This window comes from Gavialis gangeticus, unplaced genomic scaffold (assembly GCF_001723915.1).
Source record: "Gavialis gangeticus isolate Ggan-Ray unplaced genomic scaffold, GavGan_comp1, whole genome shotgun sequence".
Classification (NCBI taxonomy): Eukaryota; Metazoa; Chordata; order Crocodylia; family Gavialidae; genus Gavialis; species Gavialis gangeticus.
The window spans coordinates 129,715,103-129,728,021 of NW_017729022.1; the positions used below are offsets into that span (position 1 = coordinate 129,715,103).

The 12,919-nt window shown below is 45.4% G+C and overlaps 1 protein-coding gene across 1 annotated transcript in view; it reads right to left on the bottom strand.

Annotated features, from left to right (window-relative positions):
• MRPS5 (mitochondrial ribosomal protein S5) overlaps positions 1 to 9,282 on the bottom strand; it is a 147,720-nt gene extending 138,438 nt beyond the window's left edge. Inside the window, exon 1 of the mRNA XM_019516174.1 lies at positions 9,180 to 9,282. Coding sequence (XP_019371719.1) covers positions 9,180 to 9,234 — 55 coding nt within the window. The 5' untranslated portion in view covers positions 9,235 to 9,282. The remainder of the gene's footprint in view (positions 1 to 9,179) is intronic.
• Between the last annotated feature and the right edge of the window lie 3,637 nt (positions 9,283 to 12,919).

Below are 12,919 nucleotides of genomic sequence, written 5' to 3' on the forward strand. Positions count from 1 at the left end.
CAGATACAATGACAGTCCTTCTCTTAACCTAATCTAGTCAATCACTCATGCCTTTGCCACCTTTAATAACAAGACTGTAATGTTATATCTTAAGGACCAATACAGATGATGCAGAATACAGCAGTTATTTTATTAATGCAGCATGTCATACTAATGCTCCAGGGAATGCATTTGTTTCCTCAGTGACTTTTAGATGCAACTGAAGGTCATGATATTGATCTTTAAAGCAGTATATATTGTTTAGTGCTTAGGTACAGCAGAATCAGCCTGGCCTACAGAAGGCTAACACTGCACTTGACTGCATCTTACCTACTTTCATGCCCAGTCCCTAAATTTAAATATATGGGTGTTGAGGCCAGCGATCCGTCAAAGGAATGCACCTGAATTACTGCTCATGTAGTCCCAGCTGACCTTCAGGAGACTTGTACAAGTTTTGTTTGCCTTGGCTTAAGCTATTGCTTTAAGTAACTGAATGAGGGTGTATTTCCATTTACTGCCTTGCATAGTGTTTCTTTAAATTTGAGCTGAGTCATGAGGCATTGCTCACCTTTATTTTATCACTAATGAACATACACTGAAAATAGTGTGTAGTTTTATAACAAAATGACCACTACTCTTAAAAAATATATATCAATCTGTAGTTACCCACAAACTATATACCAAGAAAAAACACACACATTTCTGCATCCTCATAAAGGAACTGGATTCTTAGATTAAACATACAATGATAGAAAATTAGGGTTGGAAGGGACCTCAGGTCATCTAGTTGAACCCTCTGCTCAAAGCAGGACCAGCCCCAACTAGATCATCCCAGCCAAAGACTTTGCCTACCCAGATCTTAAAAATCTTCAAGGATGGAGACTCCACAATCTCTCTAGGTAATCTGTTCCAGTGCTTTACTACTCTCCTCATAGAATCATAGAAGTCGGGTCGGAAGGGACCTTGTAGATCTTCAAGTCCGACCCCCTGCCTGGGCAGGAGAAAAACTGGGCTCAAATGACTCCAGCCAGGTAGACATCAAGCCTCTTCTTAAAGATCCCCAGGGTAGGAGCCAGCACCACTTCCCTTGGAAGCTGGTTCCAGATCCTAGCCGCCCTGTGAAGTAGTTCTTATGGATGTCTGATCTAAACCTACTCTCCAACAACTTGTGGCCATTATTCCCTGTTATGCCAGGGGGCGCTAGGGGAAACAAGGTCTCTCCCAAACCCTTCTGGTCCCCCCTAGTGAGTTTATAGATGGTCACCAGGTCCCCCCACAGCCTTCGCTTGTGAAGGCTGAACAAGTTCAGGTCCCGCAGTCTCTCACTGTAGGGTCTGCTCTGTTGTCCCCGGATCATGTGGGTGGCCCTCCTCTGGACCCTCTCAATGTTGTCCACAACCCTCCTGAAGTGGGGTGCACAGAACTGGACACAGTACTCCAGCTGTGGCCTGACCAGTGTCACGTAGAGGGCGAGGATCACATCCTTGGCCCTACTTGAGATGCAGTTGTGGATGCACGACAAGGTCTGGTTAGCCCTGCCAACCGTGACCTTGCGTTTTTGGCCCATGTTCATCTTGGAGTCAATAATGACTCCAAGATCCCTTTCTGCCTCCGTGCTCTCAAGAAGGGAGTTTCCCCATCTTATAAGTGTCACAAGACAGTTTTTCCTAATATCTATCCTAAACTTCCCTTCCTGCAACTTGAGACCATTGCTTCTTGTTCTGTCATCTGCCACCACTGAGCACAATCTAGCCTCATCCTTCTTGTAACCCCTTCAGGTAGTTGAAGGCTGCTATTAAATCCCTCCTCAGGCATCTTTTCTCCAGACTAAATAAGCTAAGTTGCCTCAGCCTGTCCTCGTAAGTCATGTGCTCCAGCTCCCGCACCATTTTCATTGCCCTCTGCAGGACTCTCTCTAATTTGTCCACATCCTTTCTGCAGCGGGAGGCCCAAAACTGGACACAGTACTCCAGATATGGCCTCACCAGTGCTTAATCGAGGGGAACAATTACTTCGCTCAATGACAATGATACTACTAAGGCAATCCAGTATGCTGTTAGCCTTCTTCCCAAAAAGGGCACGCTATTGATTTATATCCAGCTTATTGTCCATTGTAAACTCCAGGTCGTTTTCTGCAGAGCTGATGCTTAGCCAGTCAGCCCCCAGCCTGTGCCAGCACAGGGATCATTCAAGCTTAAGTGCAGAACTTTGCCCGTGTCTTTATTGAACTTCATGAGATGTCTCTTGGCCCCATTCCTCCAATTTCTTGAGGTCTCTCAGAATCCTATCCCTACACCGCAGTGTATCTATTACTCCATCTAGCTTAGTGTCATCTGAAAAGTTACTAAGATTGTGCACTCCATCCCATCTTCCAGGTTGCTGATGAGGATATTGAACAAAACCGGCCCCAAGACTGACTCCTGGGACACTTCACTTGATACTAGCTGCCAAGTAGACATCAAGCCACTGAACACTCCTTAAGCCTGATGATCCAGCCAGTTTTCTATCCACCTTACAGTCCATTCACCCAACCTGTACTCCTTAGCTTGCTTGCAAGAATGTTTTGGGAGACCGTATCAAAAGCCTTGCTAAAGTCAAAGTATATCCTGTCCATTGCTCTTCCCAAATCCACAGAGCCAGTCATCTCCTCATAGAAGGCAATTAGGTTGGTTAGGCATGACTTGTCCTTGGTGAATCCATGCTGGCTATTCCTCATTACCTTCTGCTCCTCTAAGTGTTTAGAAATAGATTCCTTGAGGACCTGCTCCATGATTTTTCTGGGGATTAAGGTGAGGTTGATCAGTCTATAGTTTCTTGGATCCTCCTTCTTTCCTTTCTTCAAGATTGGCACTGTATTTGCACTTTTCCAGTTATCCAGCCCTTCTCTCGATTGCACAAGTTTTCAAAGATAACAGCCAGTGGCTCTGCAATCACATCAGCCATCTCCCTCAGCATCCTTCGGTACACTGGATCCATCCCATGGACTTGTACACATCCAGCTTTTCTAAATAGTCCCTAACCTGTTCTTTTGCCACTGCTGGTTGCTCACCTCCTCCCCAACTATGCTTCCAGTGCAATAGTCTGGGAGTTGATTTTACACTTGAAAACTGAGGTGAAAAAGGAATTGAGTACATCAGTCTTTTCTACATCATCTGTCTCTAAGTTGCCTCTCCCATTCAACAAGGAACCTACACTTTCCTTACCTGCCTTTTGTTGCTGACATACTTGTAGAAACTCTTCTTGTTACCTTTCACCAGGAAAAAATCCCTTGCTAGCTGCAACTCCAGTTGTGCTTTGACCTGTCTGATTTTATTCCTGCATGCCCAAGTAATCCTCTTATACTCTTCCCTGGTCATTTGCCCATGCTTCCTCTACTTCTAAGCTTCCTTTTTGTGTTTTAGCTCACTAAAGTGTTCCCTGCTAAGCCAAGTTGGTCTTCTGCCATACCCATTTGTCTTCCTGAGCACCGGGATGGTTTGTTCCTGCACCCTCAAGTAAGGTTTCTTTAAAATACAATGAGCTCTCCTGGATTCCTTTTCCCCTTTGACTGGCCTCCCAGGGGATCCTACCCATCTGTTCCCCAAGTCAAAGCTTGAGTTTCTAGGGCCCAGGGTCATTACCCTGCTGCTCTCCTTCTTTTCTTTCCTCAGCCTCCTGAACTCAAATAACCTTGTGGTCACTGCTGCCCAAGTTCCCTCCCACTATATACTACACTTCCCACCAATTCTTTTGTTTGTGAGTAGCACTTCCCCTGATCTGCTGGCAACACTCCTACTAATGGATAATTAGCATGCTGATAGACTTCTTCATAATGTCTCCTGCTTGATTAAAAAAATTATGGAATAACAAAATGTGGCACTGATCAGAGTTTATCTTCCAGTACTGATGTAATGATCCATTTTTCAAAGACAGTGATGAAGTCTCCTAAGCAAATGACAATATATATGACCACCCTGGGTCCTGCATCTGTCATAGACATTAAAATATATTCTCAAAGCATTATTTTAAATAAAATATTATGTTTACTTACAGGATGCATGTCATCAAGAATCATGCCTGCAGGTTTGCCTATATTTTCACTTTCTTTCCACCCCTGTAAGTAGCATCTCAGTATAGTGTTAAGATCAAGCACTCTCAACATTCACGCATTTTACTCGCTATGAAATATGGTGATCAGCTATCTGAGCACTAATTCATTTTTACAATCAGCAGCAGTTTAAATAACTTCCCCCCTCACCTATAATTGTTTTCTACCTAAGTTAAATACAAAAAAGAATGAAACCCCTGCACGAAGCTGGTTTAAGCAGTAAGATCCAAATTGAAAAGAAACCTTATCAAAGAGCCATCTAGATGACTATTACTTAGTTAAAATTAGAACTTAGTTAAAATAGGCTGAATGTAATTCCAGGGTTCTGAATGGAAAGCTCTAGCATGAAATAATCACAACATCCTTGAAAAGTTAATGCATGTGAAAATGCCAAGAATACGGTTCTGAAAATATCACATCTAATTAACCTAACTTCTGCTAGGTAATAAACTTGTTCACCTCATGTATTCCATGCCATCTTTCATCCATGCAAAAACCAATAAGCAAAATGTTAACCTGTGTTCTGAGCAGGAAGAATATATTTAAACACCAAAGTCGCAAAGCAATGCATGCTGCAATTAACCACAACTGTTATTTTAGGAGAAACTGTAGGGTTGTATTTTTTTTTTCAAATCAGCTCATGGGCTCTCAAGAAAATAACAAGAACTCAAATATATATGTGAAGATTTGACAACCCTGGTAAAAACACATTTTTTTCTTAAGAATGTAAACTATCCCAATAAAACTTGGAACTAACACTTTGTTTTCACGTCAAAAATACAAGTTTAAAATTAAGGGGCGCCTATACAGAAGCACCGAGACTGCTCCGATGCAGTGGAATTCCAGCACACTGGAGCACACTTGATTAATCTGGGACTTAGTCTGGGATTAACTGAGTCTGCTGGAGTGTGGCAACTGCTGTGCTCCAACAGCCTCCTGCATCTCATGTATCAGCATCTCTGCACTTAAAAATGGTGGCAGGGCGCTTAAACCCTTGCCACCATTGAACAAGATTTAGTTCAAGCACCCCACTGCCATTTTAAAGTGCAGGGATACTGATACAAGAGACACAGCAGCAATTTAGAGCAACTCTCAGAACCATGCTAATTAAAGCACTGCCCTCCCCTGGAGCATGTATAAGAGTGCCCAGTGTGATCAAGTGGTGGTTCCTACCTTCAATATTTTTTGTCAATCACTATATACACTTACTATAAAGTAGGGGTGTCAAACTCATCTGGTCCCTGTGGGCCATATGTGCGATGTGAGACCAGTCCACGGCTGGATCAGCCCACGGACCCCTTCCCCCAGCATATCAGATCCAGTGCCTGCTCCAGCTGATCTGAGACCTGCGCTGCACGTGGGGTAGATTCTGGAGTGACTTGAATAGAGGCTGCATGCAGCAGAGTCCAGCCAGAGGCATTCAGCACAGAACCTGGACCACCTGGAGCAGGTACCATGCAATACATAGTACCCACTCCAGGATGAGCTCTGCACATGACGCCTGCCCCAGCAGCTCTGGGACTGTGCTGCATACGGCACCTGCTCCAGCCAGTTCACTGAAGTATGGGTCTCAGAGCTGCTAGGATGAGCACTGTGTGCAGCATGCAGCTTGGAGCAGGTGCTGCATGTGGTGTAGTCCAACCAGGGAAAGCACCACATGCTATGTGATGCCTGCCCCAGGCAGCCTGGGATCTGTGCTACACGCCCTGAGCAGGACTAGACCATACATAGTACCTGTTCCTGCTGCTCCAGGATCTGTGCCACATGTGCCACCCCATCCTTGCCTGCAGGGCTGGACTGGTGCATGTCATGTCCTGTGTGCATCTGGTCAAACCCAGGGCAGTACCAGGGGCTGGATGGCAAAGCTCCATGGGCTAGACTTGGCCCATGGGCCATATGTCTGACACCCTTGCTATAGAGCTTTTAATGAAAGAAGAGGAAGGCAAAGGGCACAGTGGGATCCCTGGATGCTTACCACAGCTTTACTAGGCAATAGTCCATGGGCCACTGTTTAGTGGACCCAAGGGATAAAGGAAAAAGAACAGGTCAGAAGGCCTTGGAACTCTATTCTAATAATGCAAAAGTTAACCAAAGTATTTAGGAAGCAACTAGAACCTTTTAGTCTTCCTAGATCACTTACAAACAAGTCAGTTCTTAAGATCGGCTACCCTCACGTAAAACACAATTTTCTTGACTGCCACGCTCTTTCTGGGACAAAACTTTGTTTTCAGGATAGTTACAAGTTATGCATTACATAATTTTACACTGCTGTAAGGAAGAAAAGCAAAGAGATTTACAAATGGCCCTGCTTTACATTATTTGGAAGGGAGAAAAGAAAAAAAAAACAAAAAACTTCCAAAGGACTACAGCTTCAGGCAAGCTGAAGCCTTCACTTCCACTATTAAGAGGGAGACAGACTCTTGGGAAGACAGAAGAAAGTGTTCCACTGGCTCTCTAGTGTCCAGGGCCCAAAACAGCAGCATACCTGACAACACTGACCTACAGCCTCTCTCAGGACCTTGACTTTCAAAGGAAAAGAATGAATTTTACATAATGTGGTAAAGTTTCTTAACAACTGTTTCTTGTCCCACTCCCATATCAGTTGGCTTTTAAGATTCAGTTGGGACTCAGTTCTTCCTTGTACCTGTCTCTGGCAGTATTAACTATTAAGCAAGAAGTACATCGTCTCTCACAAAAAGGACACAAGGCTTAAAAGTTCCTTTCTTTGATTTTTACCAAGACTTCATGAAAATTAACAGGCACAGCTTTAACTTAATATACATAACTCCCAGAAATATGCACTGACTAATGACAATCCACCCAAGAGAAAAATAAGTCTCTTCTCTGTAAAGAAAGTGCCTAGTGCTGAAGCCAAATCATTGTCTGATGTACACATTATGAACAGAAGCATTTCTGGACAATTCTGCGCAGGAGTTTGGAGAATTATTCTCCATACCAGACTTTGCCAAATTCCCTAGCAACATTTTTGAGTGATTGAGATAAGAACTAAAATTACAGGGGGAAAAGAAATCATTCCCTTGAATTATTATTCTCATTCCTATTGTTCCTACTTTTAAACTTTCTAGGGACAAAAAAAATTTCCTCACAATGAATCAGTCTTTTCCTCTGAAAACAAATAATATTGTCTACTCCCTTAGTGACCAATCTAATCATTGCAGACTAGCCAGAGTCCTCTACCCATATAAATCCTGGGAGACCAGGAAAAGAAAAAGAACTTGGTTTCTTTCATAGATTTTTCTAATAAATCAAACTACTAGGGGTGCACCGATAGAGATTTTTAGGGCTGATACCGATAGCCTATTTTTAAGGAGGCACATTGGCCGATACTGATCCGATTTCTGATACCAGCCCAGAAGCTTGGAGAGCTGCATGCAGCTGGTAAGTCTGGTGTGGTGGAAGGGGAGAGGGAAGGGAAGGGGTGGGGCACAGATCAAGGCCCCCACGGTGCATTAAGAGTGGGACTGGGGCTGGGGCAAGCGCTGCCCAGCCAGGGTGCAGCGGGCATGGGACGCAGCTGTGGCTGGCTTGGGTGTGTAGGGAAGGTGGGCAGCTCCCACTACTACACGCCACTCATCCAGGAGGGCATGGAGGGGTTGCTGGGGGGCATGTGCCGCCACATCTGTGCGAAGTGGGGCGGGGCAGGCTGGGCTGGCCCAGGAAAAGCCCCATGCAGCCCTGGTCCCAGCCCACCCTGTGCAGATCCAGGGATACATGCCTTCCTGGACGAGTGGTGGGAGCAGTGGCAGGAGCCACTGGACAAGCAGCCAAGTGCCAGACCAGCGGCTCCCAGATGAGCAGCATGCAACAGCAGGAGCATTTTAGGAAACAGCTAGAACAAGGGTGAATGGGCTTGTAAGGAAGGTTGGAACAGCATACTTGATACCTACTAACCCCAGGACTAAAACTCAAATATCTGTGATATGCCCTTTCAGCTTAAAGGAACAGACATGTTTTGCATTTGTCATAGTATACTACTTAAAAGTTCAACCATTGTAGCTTAAGTTCATTTCAAAGTAATGTCAGACTCAATAAACCTCAATTAACATTACTTTCAAAAGAACTTTAACTAGAATGGCTGAACTTTACACAAATAGGGATGCAATACAAGCACAGTGTATTCTGAACTATAAGTTTGTATTGGCTATAACTGCATCTTCAGTTTACCAAACTCCACTAATAAAAAAGCATCAGAACTTTGTCTGCCTCAGGTTTGGAGTAGAATTTTTGTGGTTGCATTTCATTGGCATAGCTGTAATTCCTCTGTCCCAAAAGAAAGTCATTTTCCTTTCACTTGAAACATGCCAAAGTGGTAAGACTTCTTTGAACTGAACTTATTTACTGTGCCTGCTCAAAAGCGGGGGGGGGAGGGGGTTATTATTATTATTCAGAACTTATTATCCAGTTTCCTTCAACAACTGGCCAACATACGCCTTGATCCTGCAAGTAGAAACAACCTAGGGAATTCTTTGTAAAAATCAGGAACTTTTTTCCACATAAATTTGAGTTTCAAATTATGAGCATCTCTCAGCATGAAAAATAAAGCTGGTGAAATCATAGAGAATCACAGAAAATTAGGATTGGAAGGGACAATGTAATGCAAGAGAAATATTTGGATTTAGACCTGCATTACCCGCAGCAGGCCAGTTCAACTTCTAAACAGCCAGGACTGTATGCCCCATTGGCTACAGCAGCCTGGTCTGCATATGAGGGGGGGGCTGCACTGGGGGGAGCCATGGGCCCCCCAGGCTGTCCTCCTTCACCCCACTGTACTATATGCACGAGCAGGCACTGTCCCACCCCACGGCACTACATGCATGGAGGCAGGCACCCCTACCCCAGTGTGGTGCAGCATCCCACTTCATCTCCAGCTCCCTGCAAGCTCCCCTTTGGCATGTGGGCCTCAGGGCTGCAGCTCCCCCAGTCCAGCTGGCTGCAATGGGCCACGGCACACCGCCCCTGGGGCTAGACCAGATAGCAAAAGCCAGGTAGGGAGGGGGAGCGCCGCACCAGAGGCAGCTCCGCTCCCTCACCAGCGCCTCCCCCCTCCACCCCACCGTCAGCGCGGGGCCCGGCAGAAACACGGAGGCATCACCTCTCCACGCCGCCCTCCAGGCCACCGAGGCGCACAGCCGCCCCACAGCCGCCATCCCTGCGCCCCGTATCCCTCTCGGCCACCGTCGGGAGCGCCCGAGCCAGTGCCTGAAGTAGAAGCCACGTTGAAAGCAGGAAACCTATGCTCACAAAAACCGCCTCGCCCCTGCGACAGGCACAGAGCCAGCTGCCTCAGCACGGGCTCACGTCGTGGCCCCCATTCCGCGCGCCCGAAACTACAGGCAATGCTTTGGACACCCTCCACGAAGGGGCGGGGCCTTGCGTTAGGCCCCCAGCCCGCCGCACTGCCTGGCGTGGGCACGTGATCGTGGCGGGATTCGAGTGGGGCGCGCGTACGCGTTTCGTTCAGAGCGTCATTCTCGCCGCCTGCCCGGCCCCAGCTCACTTTCGCTCTAGCTTGATCTGCTGCTCCTGGCTGGCTGGTGCATTAATTCGCTTACGACTTTAACAAATGCAAAAATCTAGAACGCTTGGTTCCAAAATGATACCTTTTATTAGACCAAGTGAGAAACTGCAAAAAAAAAAAAAAATTAATTAAAAAAACTTTTTCTGCAAGCTTCAAATTCTTTTCTTTGCAATTTCTCAGTTGGTTTAATAAAAGGTATCATTTTGGAATCAAGTGTTCTAGATTTTTGCATTTCTTTTTGTCTCAGGCCAGGCATGGTCAAAATACCCAGCCTTGGCTGTAGCCAATACCCAATGCCTCTCAGGGATGCTTAAAAACACCCTGACACATGTAGTGGAAAGGGGGCAGCTAGCAAAGCCCAGAAACCTGAGAAATACCTACAGTAGAACATAGGCAGAGCTATGTCTATATTATCCCTGAGCAGTGGCTATCCAACCTCTTCCTGAGTACCTCCAGTAATGAAGCCCATAACTTCCCTAGGCAGTCTATTCCCCTGCCTCACTCTTCTAGTAGCAAAGAAATTTTTGCTGATATCCAGTCTAAAACCAACTTTGCTGCAACTTCAAGTCACTGGTCCACGTCATGCTCTGCAACAAGAGGGAAAAGGTACTTTTTATGGCACCACTTCAAATATTTGCAAACTGCTATCATGTCCCCTCTTAACTGCCTTTTCTGCAAGCTGAATGTGGCTACCTCCTTCAGCCTCTCCTCATATGACTTGCTTTCCCTGGCTAAGATTTTGGATGATTGGTAGTATTGTGTTGCCCCAGTCAGATGTTGGGTTATTGTGCCAGGTGCTGTACATGTACATAAGAAGGGGTAATCATTCTCCTTGTGAATTTGCCATCTAATCCAAGACAGGAATAGAGGGGAGGGCCCTAAACAATAGTGAGAAGGAATGGCATGGGATAGGAGAGGAGTAATGGAAATACATTTGTATAGTTATCTAACACTTGTATGGCTTGATGGCTCTTAAAGATATTTTTCTTAAGACTACAATTTTTAAAAATTAAGTTTCTAGCTATGGCAGAAAACATCTTCCAAATGTCAATAGAAGCACTGCTGTTTTCCTTTTCTCCCATTAGGTATTAAGTAAGACACTGCTCAGTCAGTGACATCATCTCTGACAGAGAAAAAGTACTGCCTGTCAGAGCTTTGCCTGCACTAAACAATGTACTTCCACCAGTGGCATTAATGGTAGCAGCATTCAGGTAGACAAATGAGCTGCTCTGAGCAGGAAAGTTTAAAACGGCAGCCTCCAAGCTAAGCTAATGTTCTCTTTGTTCCTGCCAAATGTGGAAGTGAATGATGAGACATTTCAAAGAGGAAGAAAAAGACCAGTTTAAATTAGGACCCACTCAACACCAGGTCTGCAGGGCAAATTCAGGTCTTTTACTTGAGTTCTAACTCAGGTTCTTAACCTGGCATCCATCAATGTATTTTGTGACACAACTAATCTGTCACATGTTGTTTTCTGTTTCTCATCCTCTCTATAGAGGGAGAATTGTGTGTTTGCTGTATGGTTTTGTTTTGGTAGCGTGTTTTTTTTCCCCCCTTAATGTACTCATTGCTAAGTGCTGATATTAAGGATGCAGAGCAAAGTGTAGAAGCTGTAGATGTGGAAGGATCCTTAATTCCTAAGGGAGTTTGTTCCAAGATGTGAGACTGACATCTGAAGCCAGGTCAGTGTGGTAGATTTACTATGACCATGTTTGTAAACATGCTTCACTGTTCTGTACAAGCTGCCCCCTGAACCTGACACAGTGTAGCCATATCCCTCCTGGGTTGCCGATGGGCTAACTAGTGTGGAGGTGGTTTAACTGGTATTGTCACTTTGTTCTTGTGCCAGAAAGTTCCACTAGGCCCTCATGACACAGTTGAACACAGTCCTCTTCCCAAAGCCTTAGGCTGTTTTCCATGTAAGGAGCACTCGAGGTATTGAGTTCACTGAAGATAGGAATCAAGACCTTGTACCTGACTGTTCTGTGGGAAGCCAGTATAAAGGGTGGGGAATAGGTTTGAGGTGCCTGCAATAACCCATGCTGCTGAGGAAATGTGTACCAGTATTCCTTACTAGTTGGAGTTTCTGGAGTGGGGCTGACAGCTTCATATCCAAGTACATTGAAGTGTTGTAGTCCAGAGAGAAGGTGACAAAGATGCACATGGGGATGCAGCCTCCTATGCAGCTGGAGAGGGTAGCAGCTGTTGGTCATGGACCTTGCCATTTGAGAGGCACCAAACTACAGAGAACATCCTAAACTGTAAATTAAATAGACCAAAGGAGGGGGAGGAAAAAGCACTCTGGAAAAAGATACTGAGATATCCAGAAACGAAACTACAGATCCTGACATCTATCAGTAGAAAAATCCAGTTGCACACTAAGGAGAGGATATAAACATCCAGAAAAGGAACACATACATCTCTAGAAAGGCAGAAAAGAAATCAGGAAAAATAAGCAAGACAAGACATAAAGGTATCCAGAGAAATAATCCATCATTAGCAGCACCAGGTGAGCTGTGCTAGTAGATCATAGTTTTTCTCAATTCCTACCCAGTTAAGTGAATGTATCATGGTCAGACACCTGACATTTTTTAAAGATGACTAATGCGACAAATACAGGGCCTGGTCCTATACCCCCTACAGTGGCACAGTTTCTATTGATTTTTGGTGGTGCACAGTTTCATTCACAGTGGCTCTTCACATCTTGCACTGGTGTCCCTAGTCTCCAGGTCTAGCAGTGACTATGGTTGGGAGAAGCATATGCATTTTACAGTTTAAAGCCAAATGAATGGTGCAGGCTGCACACCCCTTTCCCTCCCGTCCCTCCACCCTGCAACCCAGTGAGAAGTGGCCCTGCATCCTGGGAGCTTGGCTACTGCTGTGGGAACAAGCTGTGGTGCTCATTTTTTTTCCTGTGGTTCTGCTGAGACTTCAGTGTCACAGTTTTCACCTGGGTGCATGGCTGCAGTCATGAGACAGTCCCTCTTATCAAGACTGCAGGCAGGATGACCTGGCTCTGGCTATATCCAGCCCCTGGTTCATATGTTTGACTCCCCTGGTTTATAGGAATTCTGTATAGAGAACCCAGTTGGTGAGAGCAGCGGAAGGATGAACTGCTGTGCTGGGTGGAGAGAAAAGGGTAGTGTCCAGCTGGGGCTGCTCAACCCAGAGCATCTTTGTAGAACCTAAACTATTGTGGGGAGACCCACACTTTGGGGTGTTAGCAACAAGGACATACAGAAAACCCTGCTGAGTGTAATTTTTCCTCCAACCATCTCCTTCACTCTCCCTCGTGGTGTCTTCCACTCAGTTCC